Genomic DNA, 25,666 nt, shown 5'->3' on the forward strand with positions numbered 1-25,666 from the left:
CTTTTCTGTCGAACTTTTTAGCGGTCGATCTCTTGCTTTAATTTTATTTTACCAGACAGTACAGTCGTCTTTTTTTTCCTGCTCCTTTGATTTCCCTTTATTTTCACCTCTATTTTTTTTCTCATTTCCGAAGCCTTATCCATGTCTCTCTGGATTTGTCATAACACCTGTGCAAGAGAAAACTTGCACACGAGGAGGCTGAGCTTTTCCGAGCGCAGTGCGGTGCATGGGGCAGGCGAGCTCAATTAGCCGATTGGGATTCTGACGGGTGCTACAATGAAAAGTGCTGGGAGTCCAAGCAACCCTTCCTCCTGAACCGCTGTGTCTCACCAATAAAAGGGTGGCCTTAGGCTCCAGTGGCTCCAGTCTCTGATCTACCATCTTATCCTGCCTCTGACAGCAATTTCCTTTTGAGGCCTGGGAAAGTGGCTAGCAAGTATTGCCTTCTTCAGAAGGGTTGAAGATTGCAGTATGTATCAATTTTAAATATTTTCCAATTCAGAAATGCAGCCAGTGAAAAAAGAGTTCATAAGCAGGAAAAAATGTGAAGAATCAGAAGTTGCATGTGACTTCCAACTTTCCTCTGGCTTCTACCAGAATTAATGCTACACAGAGTACATCAGTAATTTCGAAACCGAGACTTAAAGCTTCTAGTCATGAGAACTTCACAGGAAAAAAGTATGAATTATAAAGGATGTATGTTTGAGTTTATAATTAACCACAGGAATATGAGCTGTTTATATTTTCAAATCGGGCTGTTAGAGAAAATTTTTGCCAAACTTCTCACTGACTTGTGATATTTTTGGTCAGTAAACAGTAATTTTGCAGTTTGTTACTGAATAAAACAGTGGCTTTAATAAGTCACTTCTATATTTATCAGTTGTCTCTACGCTAAGTGCAAGTATTGGTGTGCTGGAAGGGTGGTAGTGTAGTACTGCTACCTGATTGTCCACTATATGGTGCTTTACCTTTTGTTTGCTACTTTTCAGATTGAAATAGCAGCTTTGAAGGTGTAATCCTCATTTATTCTTTAACTGCATTTGTTAGGCTTATAATAAATCTGACAGTTTAACAGGCCTTGTTTGGAAGATGGCCTGCCTTGATAAGAGATAAAATGCGCATCATCTTCTACATTGACTCTGGATGATTAACTGGATTCACTGATGCTGAGGATCAGTGCTGGAAGGTTTACTCTGCATGCCATGTTCCTTCGTGGCATTTGAGGAGTGGAGATGTTACAAATTCATGCAACCAATTTGTGATAGATTTTTTTCTGTCTCCTCCTTCACGAGGCCTCTGTTTTTCTTTTTTTCTCCCATGTGTTTTATTTTTGGGTTTACATTCCTCCCCCCTCCCCCCCCCAAAGATGAGTGTCTTGTAAAAATATGTTTACTATTGCTTTATAATTAGGTTAAGTCTCTCTGTGTACTCTAACAGAGTGGTTGCTGGTGGAGGATATGAAGGAGGATGTGCTGTCACGACGAGTGCAGAAGCTATTGTTTTATTACTGATAACAAGAAAAAATGAATTGAAGCCTCTTTCAGGCTCTGTTGTTTCGGTCTCCCAGCATCTGGTAGAAACTGGTTAGGTGTCAATGACTGTAATTACTAACATATACTGTCCAAGAGTTTATTCATTTAATTTTTCAGTGTTTGTGATTTACATTTAACAATTGGAAAAATTAGACAGTGATTTGGCTACAAGTATTTTGGATGCTTAGGCCTGTGGTAGTAAAACGGAGAGAGCAGGAAAATACACTTATGGTGTTAAATGTAAATACAAAGAAAGTATTTACTTAACTAAGATGTCCTGTTGGTACAGGTCATCTGTTGGAGCCTAAAATTAGTTCTTTAGGTATTTTTAGTAATAATAATTCCGCTACTCTAATTATCTCCTTCCTTGTATGAAAATGCTGCAGTGAGTGTATTTATCTTTCCATTGCTCCGTTGCTCCTCATTGATGCCCAGTGGAATTGAAGCTTGAGGGGCATCTGAGTCGGCATTCGAAGTTCAGCTTTTAGTTATTGTTGTAGGTTTTTTTGTAGGACAAATGGAAAAAACTTTAATATATATTGAGAAGAAAAATCTGCTACCACCACTGAAGGCAAAATACTAATCCCACAGTGGGATATTATGTTTGTATTTTGGAGTGCAGTACAGCTCCCAAACAACTTACACGATAAAAAAGGGAGTGCCTGGTCTTGCATGACAGTTTATTCTGCAAGACACGCATTCAAATTCAGCTTTGTAAGACATTTTCTTTCAAATACAAATTGGTTTAGTTCAGCATCTGACATATCATAATGGTATTTTTTTCATTAACTTATGTCTCCGTCTCTCTCTCTCTCCTCAATGCAGTGATTACTGCTGGTTTTGTTTTTAATAATTTGCAATTTGGTTAATCCTTTTCTTATTCTATACTATGCTAAATAAGCCTTACCCACTTTTTCTTGATTTTTTTTTTTTGTTTCAGAAGACATATGGTAGAGCTGATATTACATTTCCATTTCTTCTAAAGCACTAAATGAACCAAACTGTTCAATTTCTTTACCTTTCTTCTTTCTGGAAATTCCTGCAGAGATGTATAAAAAGATCAGAGGAACAGGATGAATGCTGCTTTCTAATCTAGGGTAGTTCCCTATAGGGGAGGTTTATTGGAGTAAAACTTTGAGCCTCTGACTTGTCATTCTACTCACAGTGGTTTCAGTTTTGAATTGTCATGTTTCCTGGAAAAATTCAGACTTCAAGTTTGGGAGTTTTATTTTCTCATCTGAGAAGCTATCAATGTGGTTCAGGAGCCTAAGAATATTTAGAACAACTTTGAAAGTCCCTAAATTATCTTGTTAAAAATATTAATTTATTTAATTTTATGAATTTTTGTGTATTACAAAACTACTAGTAATAATGAATAACAAAGAAATTTTGAGATAGATAAATTAATGTATATGGAGGGAGTTATGGCAGAACCTAAAAAGTGCTATATGCAGTTTAGCTGCTCCTGACCCACAGATGTTTGTTTGTATGTCTAAAATTCATTTATCAATTTAATCTAAACTAATGAGGTTTTCCCCTTCTCACTTGAAAGTTTCCTAGGTGGCTGCTCTTTGGTACCACATGTGCTCAGAAGTACTTTCTTCTGAAAAATGTGGGTTTAGTTCCTTGCTTATGCTGCATTAAATTTGTACCAAGACCCTCCAGAGATCTTAATCTAGTAGTGTGCATAGGTCTTAAATGCGAATTAGCTCATGGAAAAAAATTGAAATAGCTGCTTTCTTTTTAAAAGACATGAGGAAACTGGGAGGGTGCTCACCTCTTTGACTCTATTTGGCTAATATTAGAGTCATTGCTGAGAAATGGGAGATACAGGTTTGGTACCCTCCTCAGCCTAAGGGGATGCAAACCTCAATCCCTTGTGTCTTAGGACAGTGTTTGAACTACTTACACGTGAGTTTAGTGGTATGGGCTACACACCTAAAGATTCCTCCTGCACTGCAAGAGTTAATTAACCTTGCCGTCTTGGCTTCATAATCGTCCACTTTTGGCAAGCAGATAGCCTACCGCCTAGGAGGCTGTCCTGTGTGATCAAAAATACAAGCTTGAAAGCCCTCTGCAAAGAGGGAACTGAATCTACATCTCCCAGTTTCTGACTGTTTCAGTTGGTATGTAGTATTATGGAAGAGCAGGGCAGCAGTGTATCTATCCACGTCTTCTAAAAGGTAATTCCTCCTCATTTCTCCTAACTCGGGAGAGGATTTTAGTTTCTGAATCCCAAGAGAACAGCAGAACTTAACCTATCCCAGTCAGCCCCTAAAATCCCTAGGGAGATAGGGTTTGGGGGCACATCCTTTTGATTTTAGTACTATGTACTAGATACTGCTGAGTGACTTTCATTTTGACCCGTGAGATTTTTTAGATTGCCTTAGTATTATCTGTCTAGCTCTTCACTTTCCAGGGCACCTAACTCTGGATTTTGCATTCTGCTCTGGAGCACAGGCACCGACAACACGGGAGCTGCAGAGCCCATACAGATCTTGGAGGTATAGAACATGATATTTAATGAAGACATAGGGGAGAGCAGAAGCTAAAATAGTAGTAGGTGGTAGATTTCCAGAAAAACTTGATGATGAGTAAAAAGAAATGGGTAACTCATTCTAAGAACAAACTGATAATGCTGCTGAGAAAAAGATGTAATGGCCTGTAAGTGTGAACAAAATTTAAAAAAAAAAAAAAAAAATGTTTAAAACCATTTACTATGTTTAATAGGAGAGAAGAAGGTGCCAGTTTCGTAATGCTACCACTTTTGTTCCCTTAAATACAGAAGGATGAAGTTTAGATGTTTATGGTAGGAGGTTAGTTTAATGTGTTATCCGAAGGCTGATACCATAGACCTAGTTGGAATTCCTAGTGGAATAGCATCAGTGTGAATGCAAGAAGAATTGAGCTATGCATTGGTGGAGCTACAGGTGTAACTTTGGTTCCTGCAAAAATAACTTACCTTGGAAGCAAGCCTGAGTGAGTAGGTGGGAAAACTGACAATAACTATTTCTATTTGCTTTCTTGGGGAGGAAGGGGGAGTGGAGAGGAATGTTCCCCCTAAATGCTTACCTCTGACTTCAATTCTTAGTACTTTGGGGGGAGAAGATGACTGTTGAATGTTTGACAGGTTTTTGTGTATTATTATGCTTGCTTTTCTCAAGAAAAATACTTAACCGATTTACATTTCTCAGGTATTACTTGGGAAGCATAAGAAATGAAGGGATTCCCCAGCCTAATTTTTCTTCTGAACTTTAGGTCACCATCTGAGTCTGGCTCGGAGATCAGATGATCTCGGGAATGTACAGCTTTCATCATGCTGATGATTTTTTTCTCACCCCGGTCAGTGAAAAATTTAGTCATTGGAACAGAGCCCCAAGGACAGTTCCAGCTCTCCACTGACAGAGACGTGGAACTGCTGTCTCCTTACAACTTCTCTTTAATCACCACAGTTTTCTTAATAGTATCTCGCTCCTTCCTTGGAGCTCTACTTGGGATACTTGTGAAATTGCATATTTTCAAAAAAATGCTTGGCTCCTAACCATTTAGACGAATGTATATTTCTACTTTTGTATATAGATAAATTAGGATGTGAATGACTGCTGGGGCTAGAAATCAGTGAAGACATGTAGTTGTTCAGGAACAGCCAGTGTCACAGTCCACGCTGGAGACTGCGGTAGATATTTCACTCTCTGCAGTAAGGTTGGCTTTGGCGTGGCGCTGTGAATGCCCTGACTGGGGTCACTGGGAGTTCCCCAGCAAGTACAGCGTGATGGAGTTTGTGATGGTACATCTTCAGTTTGAGAGCTCAGCTCTGCTCTGCTGCATAACCAGGGCCTTCTTGCTCTTGATGAAGTGGGTTGTTCTCAAAACGTTGGCAGTATGTATGTACATGTAGATATACATATGCATGTATAGACATAATTGATAAAAAGATAATCCGGGTATTTTTCAAATAGGACCTGATAACCATGCATGTCAAAGACCAGCTGGGAGCTATATATTTCAGGCACGGTCTAGTGTTTTTCATGAAACTTGACCAGTATCTCAAAAAAGGAAATTGCTCCACTTTCTCCTCAACCTGATTAAAAAGAAAATATTTTGACTACAAAGAAAGGAGTTTTTATTCCTGGTGTTTTGGGGTTTTTGTATTCAGAAAAATGTTAGATGGTGTTCAGTTCTGAATCTGAGGCAGCTCCAAGCCTTTGTTTGCTTGCTCAAGTTTCAATAAGTAGCCTTTCTCAGCATCCCTGCAGAACTGCTTAGATCTCAGTCTCCAGGCTGTTTCTGCCCCTGTCTTCATTCAGCCAGTTCATTGGGAAAACTAAGATTTCCAGTGTGAACATCCTATTATCAACACAAGCCCTGGCTGCTAGATTTTACGCAGTGTCAAAAATAAAAAGTGAATGAGAAGGGGACCACAGTTTTAACCCACAGCAGTTCCCTCATGGAGTTCAGTGCACGGCTGATGGGGCCAGCAGAGGGAAGGGAACTGGTGCGGCAGAAATGAAAGGCTTGGAAGAGCTGATGGACCCCCTTGTTTTAATACCAGACCAAGATTTCCATTTTATGCCGGTGTGAAGTGATCATGCAATTACGGGCTCCAGCTCTTATTTTAGCATGGTATGAATCACCTCCTGGAGACACTCACCACCTTCACGGCCCTCGTGTTTATTTTTCTGCTAATCCCAAACAACATAGGAGCTCTCTGAAATGTCTGGCAACATCTCTCTGCCATCATCCTTACAAAACTGGCAGCAACCAGGCAGATGGTGAGCTAGCATCGCCCTGCATTGCATGAGCTTTTTGATCATTTACATCATCCCCCTATGCCCTTTGTAATAGTGTTTTCTGCCTCTAGAATATTCGTACTTATTGAAGGGTATGTCATCTGGGGCAGGCGAGTTTCATGTGCTCCTGCGGTGCCTAGGACAACAGACGGCCAGGAGCAGGGCAGGATTTCCATGGGCTGTTTATTGCACAAATTATAATAAGCTTGTGTTGTTTTAACACATGATAGCTTGGCAAGTTATTTTCCTTATGAGGTAGATTATATGTACAAAATATTTACCAGTTCCTCAGTGATCTCTAGTGTTCTGTTTCTCTGATATTGTACATGTACTTGTGCAAGCATTATCTTCTGATTTTTAACTAAAGCTGCATGTGCTACCTTCTCATGTAGCTGGGGTACATGTTTCATTTCATGTATTTCAGTTCTCTTGTGTTTTTCTTGTTGTATGGCGCTATGGCTTTCCCTTTATCTTTCCTCATTCAGCCTTACAAAATTGCCATGAAAATTCAGCAACCCCGGCACGAAACGTACTTATCTGTTCATACATAACTGGTAACAATCAAAGCAATGACGCTTTGCTCGCCCACCACAAATTTTATTCTGAAGGAGTTTTGTATAACGTTTTGTGTGGTCATAAACACAGTATTTTTATTGGTACCTTTCAAACAAACCCTATTTCAAATGAGAGATTTGCCAAGTAAAACCTGAGTTGAGCATGGAACAAGACACTTAGAAATATGAACAAAGAACTCATGACTTTCCCACCATAACCCTTTCTTGCACTTTCTTCCTTTTAGTTGCTGATATGTGTTCAAGATGAGTGGGATGGGAGAAAATACCTCTGACCCATCCAGGGCAGAGTCAAGAAAACGCAAGGATCCTGATCAGCTTGGACCCAGGTTAGACTATTTATACCTGAAGACGTCGAAAGACTTAAAAAACCTCTTACATGTGCACATATTTTTCAGTTAGGAAATGACACACTTGCCATTTTCCCAAAGAGAAGTCAGTACCAAACTACTCTGATTCAGTAATTCTGTGTTGTTGTGGGTTTGGGATGGGGGTAGGGGGGTATTGTCTTTTATTATTAATTTGTTTTGAATCCAGTGTAGTGCCAAAATACAGAAATTTGGTGACAATATAGGAGCTACGTAAAAATTTTTTTTGGCTAATCACTGCAAGGAGTCTTCAGTCACTCATCTGGCAGTCTCAGATTTTTTTACCACCTCTCTTGTGCATCATAATCAGGGACTTGAAAAATATTTTTCAGTTTTATAGCATTTGCATTACCGACACAAATAAATTTTAAAGCATAACCACTCATTCAGCATTTTTTCTTATGACTTGTAATTTCAGAAGGAAGCAGGGAGTATGGATTGTTCGGTTTAACTTTTTAAGATGTTTTATTTTCTCATACACTGTTACTATATGATACTCCTTGGATTCTCAATGCCATGTGGAGGGATACTTGTAAATGTTCAAATCCCACCCCCCCAGTTAATCCTCTGTATTGACTTTCAAATCCCAAACCTCTTTTGAAACAAAAACATGACTGCTGGGAAAAAATAAATAACGTCTTTTTTAATGCTTCTTTCCTTGTTCCAGAGGAAACCTTTCTGCTTGAGAAACTTGTAAGTTATATTTTTTGAAGTGAGAGAGGGCAGTTCTCTCTGTTTTCGTTAAACTACTCTCAAACTATTTGAAATAATCTTTGAGCTGGCCAGAAGGCAAGCAAACTGACATTAAGTACGTTTTTATAAACTTCTTTTTCAGTCCTAAAAGAAGCACTGAGAAACGCAATCGTGAGCAAGAGAATAAATACATAGAAGAACTTGCAGAGCTGATTTTTGCAAATTTTAATGATATTGACAACTTTAACTTTAAACCTGACAAATGTGCAATCTTGAAAGAAACTGTGAAGCAAATTCGTCAGATAAAAGAACAAGGTAAGAAGACTAATTAATTGACTTTGAATATTTTCTGTGTTGATTATTACTTTATTTTTGGCAAACCCAATAGTCTCTTCAGCTTTTCTGTAGCAAATTCCCAGGTTTTTCATTAATCAGTAATGAAAAATGCTATAATGTCATGTGAACGGAGTGTGTTAAGTGTCATATTCAGTATTTTAAAAATAAGCTTCACAGAAAATTCAGAAATTGCTAAGAGAAAGATGAAATCAGCCAGTCTGATGTGTGCATCTAATGGAATTGAAATCATTTGTGCTTTTACAAAAGTTAAACCAGCAGATGGCTTTGGGGAAAAAATAAAAAGACTGTATATATGCTCTTACATGGATGATGAATCCATGTAAAATAGGAATAATCTAGGAGAGTGGGGTATGACAGCATTCTGCATCCCCCTTTTGCTTTCTTTTGTTGGTATGAATAGATGTTGTGGACTAAATTATCTGCGTCCCTTAAATGATGACATCATATCCTCAACTACAATAGATTTGAAACTATTCTAATCTCTAGATAGGGTCCTGTTATAAATGTAAACCAGAGAACGTGACAGTTTTCTTCCTGTTCTTTGTCTAGAAGATTAGTTTTGTGTTTCTTTTCTTTTGATATATTTCCTATTTAAAGAAAAAAAAAATTTTAGAAACGTCAAATTTTTGGAAGTGGGTTTTGTGGCACAGGTCTGTCTGGGCGGGCGTGAATAGCACTGCAGGTGTTTGGGGCAGATTCACATTCTTAAAATAGGTGCATATCGTTTTTCTTCCAATTTAGAAGATTGCAATCTCTTTATAAAACTGTGTTTAGAGCGATTCCTTTGGTTTTCAAACACTTTAATTAACATCTTTCACTTTTTCAGTATTCTGTGATTTCTGTGGGAAAATAATGCTTCCTTTTCCATACTGTATGTGTGAAGTTATAAAAGTGAGGATTCTATGTTGCATAATTTAGATACAGATTTCTTTCTAAAACAAGTAGATAAGTAGAGCTGTAGTTTCAGACATCAGCCTTTTCCAAGCTAAATGGAAAGTGGGAAGTGTCAAATTATGTGTCAGCTGCCTCCAAAGTGGCTCTAATTGATTAATCTTCCTGAATGTTCCTATTTCTCAGCTTGTTCTCTTCTTATTGCTACTAGGTTGCCATAATTTTTAAAATGGATATTCTAGTGAAGTTGCTGAGCCCCATATTACAAGTATATCTCTTAATCTGGCACAGTGTCCATCAGCATGTTGCACCTTGCAGGCTTTTGAGATTTAATTTTTTTCCTTATTTTCTTTTCTTCTTCCTTTTCTCACTTTCAGTTTCGGAATTTTGTTTTGCTGTCACCAAGAGGCACGTTCTCCTTATCCTTACCTGAGAAGGGATAAGGACAAAAAAATTGTATTTTCCTGGGAAGTGGGTGCACAAAGAAAAATCTGTTCATCTACTTGGTAATTCTCTCAGCAGTTCTAGAACATCTCGTCTGAAAATCTGGCTCTAACTAATGGCAACTTTGGCAAATCCAGGATTTTGTTGTTCCGGACCAGTATCATAAAAACAGTTTTCATATTGTTATAAAATGTTCACACTCATCAGATCAGGTTATACCTAAATTATTTAAGTCATCACGAGCCAGAATTGTACCAGAGCTGAATGTGTACTTCATTTTCTAAGCTCATAAAGTTTTACTGTAAAAACAACTGAAAATACAGTTCTAAAGACAGACTAAAATGCTATGAATACTTTTTATCTCAACAAGTAGAAGTAGTTTGCAACCCTTGAGCAATAAAGATACTAAATTACTCTTCATGATGTTGATTTGTTGCACAAGGTTCTTCAGCTGAGAACAATTAGACTGTCTGATAACTGTTTGGGTCTTTGCATAAAACTCATAGCTGCTACAGACTAGACTTTAAACCTCTCTAAGGGGCATTGCAAAACACTGAGACCTTCAAGGTGGTCATTAATATAATCTCAGGATGTAGAAACAAAGATTAGAATATTTGAAATTATTCCTTTAAACTAATTAAAAAGTTTGATATCGATTTCTAGATAGAAGCTACATCTCTGTTGTTACAGAAAATTTAAAAGGCTTTTCCTTTTAAGAAAAAATTCAGATGACAGCATATTCTGAAACGCAGTGTTGTTTTGGAACAGGCATTTCATTAACAAATATCACTCACATATAGTAAACATTCAAATGCACAAACAGTACAGTACACCTGTACTTCTTTTGAGTGCCACAAAAAAACTGACCTAAGCAAGGCAAACAGATTGAAGACCTAATGAGGCTATTACTATTGCTGTCTCATGTTTTTTAGATAGTTTATCACCTCACATTGGGAATTCTGTGCTTGTATATATTCATCATTTAAATGCATTAACTTTTAGGTTGTTCCAAATCTTTCTGTTTGCTTTTCCACTTCCAAGACTTGTTAGAAGACCTTTACAATGGTGAAACACCTGCATTATCTTAACAATACCTATTTCTAAAACAAAGTAATGAAAATAATACTGTACTTGCATAATGTGCCTTAAGACTCGGGTTAAAAATCGTATTTTCTTACAGTTAAGATGTTTTATTGATTTTTAGTGTTACACTAAATACCTGTAAGAGAAAACTAAGTCAACGTCCTGAAATTCCTGAGTGATTCTACGCTAACACGGACAAATTAAGATGGCTCAGTTTTTATGCAGTGGGTCTGCTCTGCATTTCTTCAAAGACAGATTAGACTAAATTAGTGAAAACTTATTTTACGGTTTTATTATTTAGAAGTTTTAGTAAAGAGGTTGGATTTTTGAAATAAATACTAAAAATTCTTCACAAATATAAATATACAAATATAAATTCTTCACGTCTATAAATAGAATTGCACATTAAGGTCTAACTACTTATAAAAGCACAGTCAGTTATAAATACCTTGTAAAGCCACTGAAAGCAACAAGTTTTATAGCTGCTACTGAGATTTGACAAGGAGACTTTATTCTATGTTCTAGGAATGAAAATGAGGAAGGAAGAAATACAGATTGATATTCATTTCCCATGTCAAGCTTGCTGGGCTAGTAGCTGAAAAAAGTAATAGATTTTTTGCTGTAGTAATACTATATAATTTAGTATAATGTTATCCTGATGTATTTTATATGCAAATATATATTTGCAATACTACATCTGTTATCTTTATATCATTTCTCACAGTATATACTTCAAAGATTCTTCAGTTGTGCTATGTTAGAGATTTGGTTTATTACAATTTGAAAGCAAGTTATAAATATATGCATGTATCTGAATTAATTAGAAGTATTAAATATATTTGGAAGATGTAACCATTTCATGTAGTTTTAATCTGGGTTTTGAAATGGTTTTAGTACTTGGGAAAATGAAGACAAGTTTCTTTACAAAAGCTTAATTTTCTGCTGAAGACTTTTACCATATTATCTTACAGAGTGATTGGATAGGGATTTGTGGATGTCCAGAGGAGATGAAAAATTGTGATTTTAGCATGAAGATGAAACAGAAGTTGTATTCGTGTAAATCTTAAGTGGATATTTCTACTGGGGATTTGAGACTTGTGTTTCAAGCACTTGGGAAAAAAATCATTCCGTTTTTTATTTATAGCATAAAAGTGATATGAAATGGTGGTTTTATGGTTGTGTTACATTGTCATGAAAGTGTAAGCTCTCCTGTTATTTGCAGTCTATATTAAGTTACTTTGAAAGAGTAATAGTTGTATATGTTGCAGATGTGTTCATAATGTACACAGATGTGTACAAGCACAGTAAGGTCCAATATGCATGTGCTTAATTAAAAGAGCTCGTTTTAGGCAAGTGTAAAGACCACTGGGGATGAATGTTCCTTTATATGCCACACAGTCAAGAAGCAATAAAGCCATTTGATTGTACTTAGGAAATATATTTAGTAAAATAGTGCCTGATTGATTTTAGGATCCTACCTTACTTTTAAGAAACATCTTCAGCACTTAAGAGATATTAATTTCAGTTGTATAAGTACTGCTGAAAATGTTTTCTCACATCCAAAGACAACAGAATTCTGACAGCAAATAAAAGGAGTCTGGATTCTCTTCTTCCTTAGTTTACAATCAGTTGAACTGTTTTACGTCAATCTCATTTGATTTCATATCTCCAGTAGTCCTTTTCCTTGACTCTTGTCATCTGCCTGATTCCTCTCATTATGTTAGCGTTTTTCTTTCTCATTATTGTTTTTGGTTGCTTTGTCCCCCTTTAGCTGATATTTTTTTTCCTTCTAGGTATTAAGCAGGATATAAAAATTAAACCTTTGCCTTTAGTTTAAAGTTCTTTTTATCCATCATGCTAACCTCAGTCTCAGCAGGTAAATAGCTCACATTTTAAAGCAGGGACTATTTGTTACATTTCACTGCTTGAACATCTCCTGGTTCAGGCTTTGAAACCTCCTTTTCTTCGTTACCTCGTTGTGCTTTTACCCTCTTCTCTGGATATCAGCAATGCAGTAGGTACAGAGAATACCGAAGATCACCTTAAGCTTCTTCAGCAGTTTCTCTAGCTAAGCAATCTGCCCTGACCCCTTCAGTAGGAGTGCTGAAGAATGTGTCCTGACATCAAGTACGAGACTTTTTTTTTTTTTTTTTTTTTTCCTAAAGTCCTCTGAGTACCTTTTATTAAACTCCAGGTCTGCATCTCTTATTTTTCTCCTTCTGCTCTCCATGCCTTTCTGTTTTCTGTAGCTTTTTTTTAGGATGGCATCCACCTGTCTTATTTAGATTCACATATGGTGGGATATAACCTACTGTGCCAAAGTATCCCCAAATGTGATTTCATGTCTCAGTTCCATTTTCCTGCAGAGTCCAGCTTTCATGTGTCACCAGCTTCTGAAGAGGTTTTGTGTTCTGTAGATCAGCTTTTCAGTAGTACAAGGATATCAGGGTGGCGATTATCAGTCTAGCTGTTAATGTACACTTTTGAGTTGTCAGATCTTGCTTTCAGAATAGCCTTACAAGATAGACCTTGGACAAAATGAATCACCATGTGAAAGCTAAACAACCCTGAGAGGAGAAGTACTTGGCGAAGAGAGACGTGCAAGAGCTATGGAACCTGTATGAATTAAAAAAGAAGGCTTGTTGTTAACCATATATATCTTCTTTTTCTGGTTTCACATTTGATAGCAAAACCACTTTTTGCTTCCCTGTAGCAGTACTACTTTGTAATCACAGGGTCACTCCCGCAGATAGCCTATTGTTGCCTCCAGCGCCAGTATGCAAGTAAAATTGCTCGCTAAAGGAAAACAGCATGGTCTTAAAGCTGTAATGAGGTGTTACTTTGGTTGCTGCTGCTTTGAATTTATCAGATCTGAATTTAGATTCATATTTCACAAGGTATTTAAGCAACTGCCTAACTTTAAGCAGATGAGTAATCCCTGTTAAGTCAGTGGAACTACTTAAAGGTTTAAAGTTATGTGCATAAATATCTTACCAAATCAGGATATTAAGACAAGAGTGTAGGGAGACTTGGGTTTTGTTTGTTGTTTTTTGTTTTGCAAATATTTCAGTTGGTCAATTTTACTGTAATTACATTTTTTTATGTTAATCGTATTTGAGATGGCAGAAGATTTAAAATTGATGCCAATTTTTGAATCTTTTTTTGAAGGAGTTCTGCATGATAGGATTTTAAGACTGAATTAAGTGTCGGAGGAATTTGTGCTGTGAAGTCAAACAATTTATGCAGAACACTTAGAAAAAAATCTGTTACTGAATTTGCTTTGCTGTCTCCTCTACCTACAGCTGAGAGTGACAAGCTGAAAATGGCTTTGATCTTCCTCTGTACATTGTAAAGCTTTTCAGCTAAATATCCAGTTATGTTGACTTTACTACTTGCAGGCAACTACTGCTTCACTGAAGAATTTAAACTGGTTTTAGGTAATGCAGACCATCAGTTTCTTTTCTGGCTCTGATGAAAAGTAGTTATTAGCCAGCAGACCCATCAAGTGGGAAATTTCCTGGGGTTTGCTTATTTTACTGGAGTTGCATATCATGCAGACTAGTTTGCTTAGACCTTATCTACATGTAAGTTATGGCACTTCAACTATACTGGTAGTTTTCTGTAGAAGCAGTGTTATAGTTTAATTAATATGACTTATGAGAGGAGTAGCTGAAGATGCCTTTATGACATATAGTTGTGTCCAAACTGGGCTCAAACTATTGAGAGAGTTGGGATTGTTCAGCCTGGAGAGGAGAAGGCTCTGGGGAGATGTTATTGCAGCTATATATATATATATATTGCTTTCAACATATAAAGGGGGCTTATGAGAAAGACAGACACTTTTTACCAAGGCGTGTAGTGACAGGACAAGGGGCAATGGTTTTAAACTGAAAGAGGGTAGATTTAGATTGGACTTAAGGAAGCAATTTTTTTACCATGAGGGTGGTGAGACACTGGAACAGGTTTCCTAGAGAAGCTGCGGATTCCCCATCATTGGAAGTGTTCAAGGTCAGGCTGGACGGGGCTTTGAGCAACCTGATCGAATGAAAGATGTCCCTGCCCGTGGCAGAGGGGGGTGGACTAAATGATCTTTAAAGCTTCCTTCCAACCCAAACCAGTCTGTGATTCTGTGATTCTCTTGCTTCAAGAAAACAGACAAAAATAATCATCAAACTGGTAATCAAAATCGTGAAACTAGTGTAAAATATATGCACTTAATAGGATTTAGTGGATTGTTGTAGTTTTTTGCTTCCTAATCATGTTTAAAGTCCTATCTGCTGTTTTAGAATAAATATAGCCTTGTTCCTCAAAGTTAGTGAGACTGTTTATTTGTCACCTGATGAGGAGATCTAGGTTAATTTTTCAATGTTTTTCTTTGTTCTGACTAAGAGCAATAATAGAGTGGTCCTAAAGATGTTGATGTGCAGGCTGCGGGCTAACCTGCGGGAAATGAGGCAGCTGTTGAAAGCCCTGGTTCCACCATCCCTGCCCTCCTCCTGGCCAGGAGTTTCCATTCCCTCCCTTACCCTGGCAGTAGCATATGTGTGGTTGTGTGGTGAACCTGAGCAGTATTTTTGCTTTGACCCGGAGGAGAGGATCTGTCTCCCCACAGGTCCTTGGTGGGGCCCCCTCCAACATGGGTGCAAACGTGCCAGCAATGACTGAGCCATGGGCCAACACCCACAGCTGTCGTGACGCTGTTGGGCATTGCAGGGAGTCAGGCGGTGGCTGTCACTTAACAAGACGTGTCTCTTGTCCGTGGGCTTCAACTTTGTCGATGATGGATGACTTCAGTTCTAGAGATAATATGCTTGAAGTTTTAGACCAGAAAACTAAGTGTTGATTCCGAGTTGTGGCTCAAAGTTGAAGAGAAACTAAACGTTCACTCCTAACTGTTAAGATAGTGGTCTTTTTCAGGTAGAAACAGTAATTATTGGCAGGTGTTACAGGGAAATTTGCTTGTTTATTTTGTATCCTACTTGTATTTGGCTTTTCTTTCATCTTTGTTTTGTTTTCTTTCATAACTTCTAAATGACCAAGAGGGAAAATCATTCAAACTAGTGGAGCATGGTTGTTTATTTTATGTTCTGTAGCTGCAAAGATGGTTGCGATCTAAGAGGTCTATAACACCGATGTTGGAGAATGCAACAAAGGATTGAGCTTCTTTTCCTATATTTAACATGCTTTGGTGGATATGTCTCAAGTGTTCCCTCTTTGTTGCAGAAATATTTTCATTAAAGTTTTGGTTTTGTTACTTTAATATTTAACAATCATAGAATGGTCTATGTATTTTTTACTTCTGGGAGTGTAGTTAAAATGTCTTGTATAAGAAAGATGGAGACATCTCTTCCTGAAATTTAGGATTTTGGAGGCTACCTCCTTGCAGATAGTGTGTTCTTCTCAGGCTGCATTTAAACTGTCACTGAGCACTTTAAACTTCAAAACTTTACAGTTTTTCTTTTGCAGTTTATCATGTAATCTCTTACAAACTGTAAACATCATAAATGCATGTAGCATTTTAAATTTGGGAAAAAAAGTAAAATACAGAAATACAGGCTGACATCCAGCCTTCCACAATATGAGCTAAGCTCTTGAGTCTAGTGTTTCTCACCAGCTGCTCTTGTCTTCGGAGGTGTCTGGTCAATAAGATCTACTGAGTTTAGGTGCTAAAGAAGAATTGGGGGCTGCTGATTTGAGCCTTAATGTTTGTAGTCTCTTATTGCTGGAAGGTAGGTAATGTAAAAGGTGCTGACTATACCAGCACCAGGGCTTGCTGTATGCTTTAGGTTAGTGAATGCAATGTACTAATCTCAGCAACATGTAAAGCAAGTAAATGAAGGAGACTTCATGTTATCATGACTGTCTCTGTGGAGCTTAATTTATGGAGTAGCAAATTAATTTGCTGAGAGTAGTGATGATGCTTCAGTCAAAATAAGATCATCTATTATAAGGAACCTAGCTTTTGTTGCACAGCTTTTATCTTTTCTTTTTAAAGACTGCAGCCTGAAAAGTGATAATATAATATTTACTCACAATAGGGTGCAATGCCTTTCATACCATGTTTGAATCCTGAAAACCTGTGGATTCACAGCATATTAAAGAGGTATTGATCAAAGGCTCCTCTGTGTTCAAACTAGAACCAAGCTAATTGCATCTGTTCTAAGTCATGCATTTTGTTATTTCTTGAAAAGATTCTACGTATGGACAGCTGCACAGTTAGTTAGAAATAGGGTCCTTGAATGTGAAACGACTGAGGATATGAAAAACAGTTACTGCTTCAGCTTTCAGTTTCTTTTATGAAAATCCACAGCGTGCAAGTGGGGAAAAAAAACATGGACTGAAGTTTGAAAGATGATGTGGCAAATGATCTTGTTCTGTCGTGTACACTGTTGAGCTCCTAGTAAATGCCCTCAGACAGATGGTTAGAGAGCCAAGATATATATGCCTTCTGTTGCCTTTCATCATTAAAGTGTGTTGGCACATCTGTATGTATTTTACAGGACAATGGGTACTCTTGTGTCTTTAGTACACACTTACACACACACATACTCTCCCTCTTCTCTCTGAAAGAAAACCACTCTTCTTTAGCTCACACAAGATCAGAGCAAATGTCAGAAGATGGAGACAGAAAAGTACATAAATCTAAGTTCTGCTAAAGTAGAAAACTTTCAAAGTAGATACTCCATATCTGGAGATGCTCCAGATATTGCCATGTTATGTGAAATAGTATCCACGTGCCCCTTTGGAAGAAGCAGCAGTGTGGTACCTCTGTTCACTCAGGCTGTATTCATCTTGAATCAGAAAGGCATGTCCCTGCAAACCTTGACTTGCTTAGCGATGCAAAGTGAGATGCAGCTATGCAGTGCGCCTGCCACAGAGGACTCTTTAACAGGCAAAGGCAGGATACGGCCTAACACCTGGAATCTGTGGCCAAAACCAGATTTTTAGTGGAAAGTTAATTGAAATTTCAAGCAACCTAATGAAGAAATTGGTAGGTTCTGTCAGCCCTTCTGAACAAATTTGAATGTCCTTCAAAATATATATTGTAATTCAGTGGAAGTTCTTGGCATGATGCAGTAGTCACTTGGTGAAACATTTTGGGATGCATTACAGAGATCTCACTAGACAGTTAGAGCGGTCCCTTGTCGTCTTAAGATGTGTGAGCATGAAGAGCACTAGCCTTTTACTGGTACTTTTTTTTCTGAGGCACAATTTCCTAGAAAGAATTGGAACAGCCTGCAGTTCCCATGATCCTTCTGCGGGAGATGTCTTCCAGAGACAGGTTATTCTATGTCAAATTAGGTCTGGGCCTATGTTCAACACTGAAGAGGAAGTGTACTTAAATATAACAATTGATTCACTTGGAAATGGGAAAAAAGAGGAGGAAGAGATGTCAAGGTTGTAAATTCTAAATATAGATCGGAAAACTCAGAGGGACCCTCATTTAGACTTGGTTTATTTTGGTATTGGGTGGAAAAATATCGAGGTATTTTGTGCCAATAACATAAAATTCTTCCTGTCTTCCTTCTTTTCTACAAAACCTTTTACCCCCTTAGCTTGGAGAAAATATTTGAATGTTTGAGTTTATTTTTCTGTCTTCAGTTATTTCTTAATATCCCCCTAGACTTTTCTGAATGCAATACTCCCTGTCACTAGCTGTCAAAAGTGATATTTTATGTAGAATGGATTTTCTTGTATTTCAGCCTTTACTGTTTTCTCTTCTTTTTAATAATCGTCCTGCATTTTGTTTTCCACTTCTTCCCCAGTTATGCTCTCTCTTGCCTTCAGTCCAGCTTTAGCCATAATTTTGGGACCAGCATCACTGTACCTGTGACAGTTTTATTCCATTCGCTCTTGTCTCTCAGATACTACTTTTTCTCTGCAGTGCTGCAGTAAGAAATCATCAAATCATTTTAGGGAATGTGACAAAACTTACTAATAAATCATTGAGTGTTACACTGATCGATATCAAGGGGTTTTGTGATTACCATTAAGCCTGAAAGTTGAGTCACCATCTGTCTAACTGCTAGAGATGCTGATTTTAACTAGACATTATAATACAGCTTGTCAGGCCGTTGTACTTCATGTTTGAAATATAATTATGTGTTTGTAGTTGGCAATCTAAAATGTGAAGGTGCCCAATAAGCTTTTTTTTGTTGTTGTGTTTTTGCATCAGTGATACAGGCAGAGAAGCCAGTCCATAAAACCTTTATTAAATATAACTGAGGGAGAATATGGGCTTTCTCAGGGTCATTGTGAGTTACTGTGTAAGAATACTCTTCCTTTCCCTGAGCTCTGTGATGGTTGTGGGCATTGTCATTCTTTCTTTCTTTCTGTGAAGCTCAGACAAGGAGCATATATCCTTTATCTCAAAAGCTTAAACCCTTTCCAAAGGTGGGAGTTTGGTTTCTTGGCACAGATCTACAAATGGCTTAGAATTTAGATACTTAACTCAGAACCCTGTATCCTTAAATGTTTAGGCTGAGGCGGACCCATAATCCTGTGGAAATAACAACTATTATTTAAAAGATCTCACCTGTTGGTGCTCTGGTTAAAGCCACGTTTGTTCAGCATGCTCAATGAGACGATTGCCAAACGGGGGCACCTCACGCCCAGCCTGCGCAGTGTCGGGACCTTGGGGCTGGGGAAGAGCAGCGAGGCGACGGAGCTGGCCACGGCAGCGCCCACCGCCATCACATGGAGCATCCTTTCCAAGGAGCTGCTAGTCGCTCACTGTTAAGGGAACTGTTTTTAAGGTAGATCAAAGTTTTTTCTCAGAGGAGAACTGGTAAAGCTGACTGAGAAAATAGAGAAAGCAATACCGTTTGTGTTTAATTATTTTTCTGTTTATGGATTATACTGACTTATTTAAGACCAGGTGCTGATCCCTACTTCATGACTCTGAAGTAGAGAACAAGAAAGGATAACACCTTATTAATTAAGTTGTGAGTATGGTTCAGTCTATTGAAAGGAGCCCATTTGTACCTATCGGTTCTATTAGCAGGCATTTTAAAATGTGACAGAAGAAATTAACGTAATTGAGATTAAAAGTGACTTTGTCTGGACGTAAATCTTAGCAACAAGATAAGCCGAACTTTTCTAGGGCAATGAAAAAAGATCTTTTAATTTTAGAGAATATCTTAAACGATACGTGTTAATAGTCATTGCCATCCTTCCAACAGCCATGCTGTATTCATAACATACCTGAAGTAATGTAGCCACTGTTGAAATACATGAAATGAATCTTAAACATAGTTTCATAAAGGATTTGGGTTAAAAAATTCCTTTAAGTAACTAACATGCAGAAGCAAACAGGTTCTTTTAGGAAGCGTTTGTTTTTCCTTCTGTTTTCCTTGCAGTAATAGGAACATTTCTGTTTCTGAATTGACTTAAATGTTTCGCTGAGGCCTGTGATGGTGGGTTAGACAAGCAAGAAGAGGGGCCCCAGCTTCTATTTCTGAACACTGGGCTATTATAGGAAGAAAACTTTACTTGTCCTTAATGATTTAGAGCTTTGTAGTAAAAGATTTATCTACTATGATCTGGACTATTAGAAGCAGTAGGAGTCCTGCTATCCATGTTAGCATGGACATATTAAATTAAGCTTGTTTCTGTTCTTCCTTAGCTGTCTTCAGTTATCTGTGCTCCATTTTGGCCTATGCTTCATTATGGAAACTTTTTTTTTTCATGGGCTCATAGGGAGCCCATGATCTATCGCACTTCTTCTGGTGCGCTCTATTAGGTCTCTTGAAAACTTTTGCAGTCGTCAATGGCAATTTATAAAAGCAAAAAGATCTTTGCCTGTTGTTGTGAATAATCTGGTGTGTCACAAAGATTTATCATCAGCATCCTAAAATAAAGAAGATATTTTGTAATCATGGCGATGTGGCATTCAAAGAAAGGGAGTCATCTGTTTCCTTTTAACAGTTGGTTGAGTACATAAGAGTGAGGCTTCAAGAAACAGAGTCTGGCTAAATTAATATTCCTTTGCAATATGTTATTTTGGCTGGAGTTTTGGAAACCTATAAGTTTAATTAGCTTGGCAATTGCATCTGCAGATTCTAGTCTAAAGAGTGTTAACCCTTGTATTTTTATTTTCAAAATCTTGCCTGTGTTTTTACGCGTCAAAGACCCAACTGGAAAACTGTTAACTTTTGTGAAAGCAATATATTATTTCTGAGACAGTGATGGAGCCCTGTTTTGAACAAAATTATCAGATCCTGCCATATTTCTTGTCTTTGAAAACATCAGCTCAGCCAAAATGTTAAAGAACATCAGGCTCCCACCACTTAGACATTCATATTAATGCTGTTTTTAGAGATGAATTATCAAAACAAGATGAGGTTACTCATTAAGTAAATATCTAACACTTATAAAATTGTAAATGCCAAAAAATACAGTAAAATTTTCTGTCCTAATTCAGTACATACCAAAGAAAATGATGACTTCGTTAAATTGAGTGATGCCAAATATTTATATCTAATATTTCAATGCAGAGGTCAGTTAGCTTGGCTCTTTCTTTTGAAATTCAGCCATATTAATGTAACAGATTTTAAGTTAATGCTGATGGACGCATGGCATTTGTTATCATGTACACTTGAGTAGTTTATGTGAGTGTTTTGAAGTCATCTAAATACCAACAGAGGCAAAACTGTTTCGCGGATATGTAAGTGTTTGTGTTTACAGCTACAGATGCATATATTTGAATCTGCTTATCTGATTCCAGAATAGAATAATAAGTGACTGATTAAATTGAGGGTATTTTGGGGTGAGGCACTGATAGCCAATGTACTTGATCTACTATATTTTAGGCACTTACAAAATATTCTAAATTGCATCACAACCAGTCAGAGATTGGAGATATACCGGTAACTACACGTTCCTAGGAAGTGTAAATGCAGAAATAACCCCCAAAACCCCAGCATTTAAAAAAAAGGCATTTTAAACCAGTGAAAATTGTGAATTCTCAGCACCATCCTGGATTTTGGCCGTTTGATAGGGAAGTCTCCTGGGCAGGCAGCACCTTTGATGATTAATTTATTTATGCTCTTTCTCTAGCCAGTCAGTATAAACTGGAGAGATAGCATTAGTGGTCTTTTTGGAGAAAAGAGAAAGAATATATCTTAAAAACATAGGAATACACACACATTTGATTTATCACTTTGCAAGTTAAGCACACCCTTTCATTTTAAATAAAAGCGTATGTTGAATGTACTCAAATATTTTAATAAGCTAAGACCTGTCGAAAAATTCTGCAGGACTAAAGCTACACCCGGTTATATTCCTTTCTACTTTTTCTGAAAACTTAGTGGAAAAGGTCGATGTTGCAGCATGTCCAGGGCCTCAGCAGGTAAAGGTTGTGATAGAAGCTTAATTCCACATTCAAGAGGTCTTCGTGAAAAACCGCTTTCCACTCACAATGTGGTAGCTTGACGTATCCTCACAGTTTAAAACAAGGCATGGGGTGAGAAATAGTTTCTGGATCCAGGGTTGCTTTTAGTCAGCTTAGATTTCACTTAAATGGTAGGATGACGGTTGTCCTTCTGTGTCTTTACTGATAAATAAAAATACTAGAAATAATCTCAGCAGGGAAATTATTTTACTTGCTGTGTTGTTTTGTATTTTTATTGCATGCTGGGGATGGATCAAGCCGTTGAGGATTTGGGGTCCCGGATAGGACACTTTATTCTTCAGTTAAGCAGCAGCAAGTGGGTTGTAATTCTGGCTTTTACTTAAGTCCTCAGTCCTTAACTTAATGGAAACTAGTGACCTTCTGAGGTCATCTCAGGTGTGAATAATCTCTGCCACTGCATTAAGTAGGTAAGTCTGGGAATAGTAGGTACATATTTCTGCAAATAATGCTATTTCTGTAAATAACATTGTCACTTTTAATTGCCGCTGTTAAATCCAAGAGTTAGCAATCTTTAGAGGAGCTATGTAAGTGTATTTGTAGAGGGTGAGACTCAGCCTCAGTGCTCTGAATGGAGCCGTGTGCTGGGAGCGTGGCACTGCGATACCCCCAGCTCATGGGGCTTGGAGCTGACCGGCTCCTGGGGCGAGGGGAGGAAGGAGGGGGCACTTCCACCACTGCTGCCAGTCCTCTTCCTCGCTTCCAAGAAGTAGACCATTGAGTTTTGTAATAATGAGAGAAAACGGATCGTAGACGTGACAACCGAAAAGACAGGCAAAATGAGCTTGGGGAAGAGAAGAAACCAAGGAAAAGGTAGTAAAATGTGTATTAAAGTATTTAGCAAAAAATACATACAGAGATACTAGGCTTCCTTCTGTCCAGCAGTTAAATATTGTTCTTGGTCTGTTGAATTTCATTATTTTTGTCCTTGTTCCAGTTTAACTGAGTTGGGGGCAATTATTTCTCAGGCAGTACCTCTTACAGAAGTTGTACTGGGTGGCAAAAATGCTGACTTGTACAGAAAAAGAATGATGGAGAAATGTCACATGATTAAGACAAATGAAACTAGTATTAATTTTATGTATTATTGCTTCTGTTTCTTGCTATTCCTAAATCCATCATGGTTTTTCAGTGCTTGTTTTACTTTCAGTGTCCATGAAAATGTTACACACTGGCTACTGTTACTGAATTTTCCAAGAGCAGACATCACTCAAAGCTTGAAAAGCTTCGTGAAAGTTTACCTCTGTTTGGTGTTTTTGTGAGAATGCAAAGCTTTTCGTAGAGCTAGCGTCTTACTGATGCTTCTTTACAGTGGGAAGGTGGGGCAGGTATGTGCGGGATGGGAGAGCGCTGCGCCGATTAGAAGCTGAAAACACTGCAAAGAAGAAATTGCGGTGTTGTAAGTGCTATTACTCCTGAGCGAGTAATTGAGCTTACAGCTTTCTGAGGGCTTTTAGCTTAAACCCTGGGGTCATTTACAATTTAAGTGTGCTTCCACCAGCGGTAGTAAATGTAATGCTAAACCATGTGGGTGTGATGAGTGGAGCGGGGCATGGGGAGGTGTGGGGCGCTGCTGGGCTGGATGGGCGAGTGGGCGGGTGGGCGCGCGGTCCTTTCCAGCTGAAGGGGAGCCGAGCTGTGCTAACAAGAGGGCTGTGTGTCGGGGAGGTGGGCAAAGCTGTGCTCTTAGATTGCTCACCGTGAATAAACGTGCTGAGAAAAAGTGCAGCTGTGCTTTTTTAATATGCACTGCAGGAGATTTCAGCAGCCTGATGATATATCGTGCATTAATGTTGAAAAGATAAACACATTTAGAGAGCACAGGAAGGCCTTGTGTTTTTATGTTAGCAGAATGCTTCCTAATGAATAAGAACGTGCTGCTGGCTTCACAGAGCCATATGGCAGCTTTTCTAATTTTAGTTCGGTGCAGATGCATAATTCTCCCTTGTTTTACCTCCTAAAACCTTCCTGAGATGTTGCATAGTTTTTCCTGTAAGACTTGATCTATAGTTTCTGAGGGAAAAAAAAGTATTCAAGAGTCTAATAGCTTCTTTGCTCTGGCCAGATGTATGCTGTATGATGAAAGAGCAACCTCACTACATAATCACTTCCCTAAAATAGTAGCTAAGTTTATTCACAGGGGTGGGATAAGCTGGTCTTAAAATTGATTGCTGAAATAGTTGCTGTTTCTTAGGCACCAGTCTTTTGAAAAATTACTTGCTTTCAGGGAGAAAAAACAACTTGTGTCGATGCAATGGGAACTGGGTAAGAAACGTGCATGTGGCTATCAAACTCCATGTGAGCCATGGATCATAGTGCTTTGAATTACAGAGCTACAAGGCAGAGCTGCTTTCCCTGTGGTTAACCAAGCATCAAAATAACTTACACGTTCTTCACTGCTTTGCTTCATCATGTGTAGTGATCCAAAACTACTCACGTTACCAAATACAGTTTTTCTTTTTGTTGTTTTTTTCTGTTTTTTTATTCAAGTCGATACATTTGAAGGTACTTTTTGTATAGCCCTATTCATGTTAAAAACCTCCTGTCCATGACCACAGTCAATATCATTACTTAGCAACAGTCATACACAGATGTTATTAAACCTACTATTTCAAATGTTATTAAATCTAATACTTAAAACTGTAATGTCAACTAAAATATAACAGTTTACAAAGTATACTTTCTATTACATGTTAAGATTATTTTTTAATACTATGTCTACCCTTATCTTTGGCCAGTTACATACTTTTACTCTTTCCTTGACTGTTTGTTTGGATTTTATTTTTGCATGGCAATTCAGGAGAGATCAGAGGGACCACACAGGGTAAACTTACTCACAAATATGAATGAGGCAAGACAAAAGTAGTTGGCTAATGCATACAAAAGTGGAGAAATAAGTTGTATTCAAGACAGTTGTAGTGTAAATTTTAATTGCATGTTTAAACATTATACAACATTTACAATCACTTTCAAGAGACGTTGCTGTTACTGTTATAAGGATCTTTCTTGATTCATGTGATTTTTTTAACATGTAGAGTTAAGCTTTCTAGTATCCCTTACAATAAATCTCTTTGCTTATATTTTTTACTTGCTTTTACTTTACTTTTTTATTTTTATATTTTTTTATATATTATTATATAAATGAGGGTATATGATTTGAGATGGGTGTGACATTTCAATAGCAATTCCAGAAAATTATGAAGAACAGGAATTTTATAGGGAACCTGAGAAAACCTTTTTTAAACAGTATTGGATAATAAATTTGATTCTGCTGTTAACAGTTTTTTTTCTCTTGACCTTTTTCCTCAGCAGTTTGCAGAACATGGGTGCTGCCCTGTCCAGCATTTTGCCAGCATCTCTTTTTTGCTTCTCTTGTTCTATGATGAACCTTAAGTGTTTCTCTTATGAAAAATAAACAAAATGTGTGTTGATGCAAATTTTCTCTTTCAGATTGGGCTTCATCTTTTTGCAATCCCTATAGAGGCTACAGTTTTGTTCTTCACTTTGAAAATGCATTTTGGTTTTG

The 25,666-nt window shown here is 37.7% G+C and overlaps 1 protein-coding gene across 6 annotated transcripts in view; it reads left to right on the forward strand.

Moving 5' to 3' along the window:
- The window catches only part of NCOA2 (nuclear receptor coactivator 2), a 197,703-nt gene that overhangs the window by 111,420 nt on the left and 60,617 nt on the right, over nt 1-25,666 (forward strand). For all 6 annotated transcript variants that reach the window (XM_082318150.1, XM_082318151.1, XM_082318149.1 and 3 more), the window contains 2 exons: nt 7,122-7,223; nt 8,098-8,270. In XM_082318150.1, coding sequence (XP_082174276.1) covers nt 7,141-7,223; nt 8,098-8,270 — 256 coding nt within the window. In that variant the 5' untranslated portion in view covers nt 7,122-7,140. The remainder of the gene's footprint in view (nt 1-7,121; nt 7,224-8,097; nt 8,271-25,666) is intronic.

Source organism: Platalea leucorodia, assembly GCF_965183815.1.
Source record: "Platalea leucorodia genome assembly, chromosome: 1".
Taxonomy (NCBI): Eukaryota; Metazoa; Chordata; class Aves; order Pelecaniformes; family Threskiornithidae; genus Platalea; species Platalea leucorodia.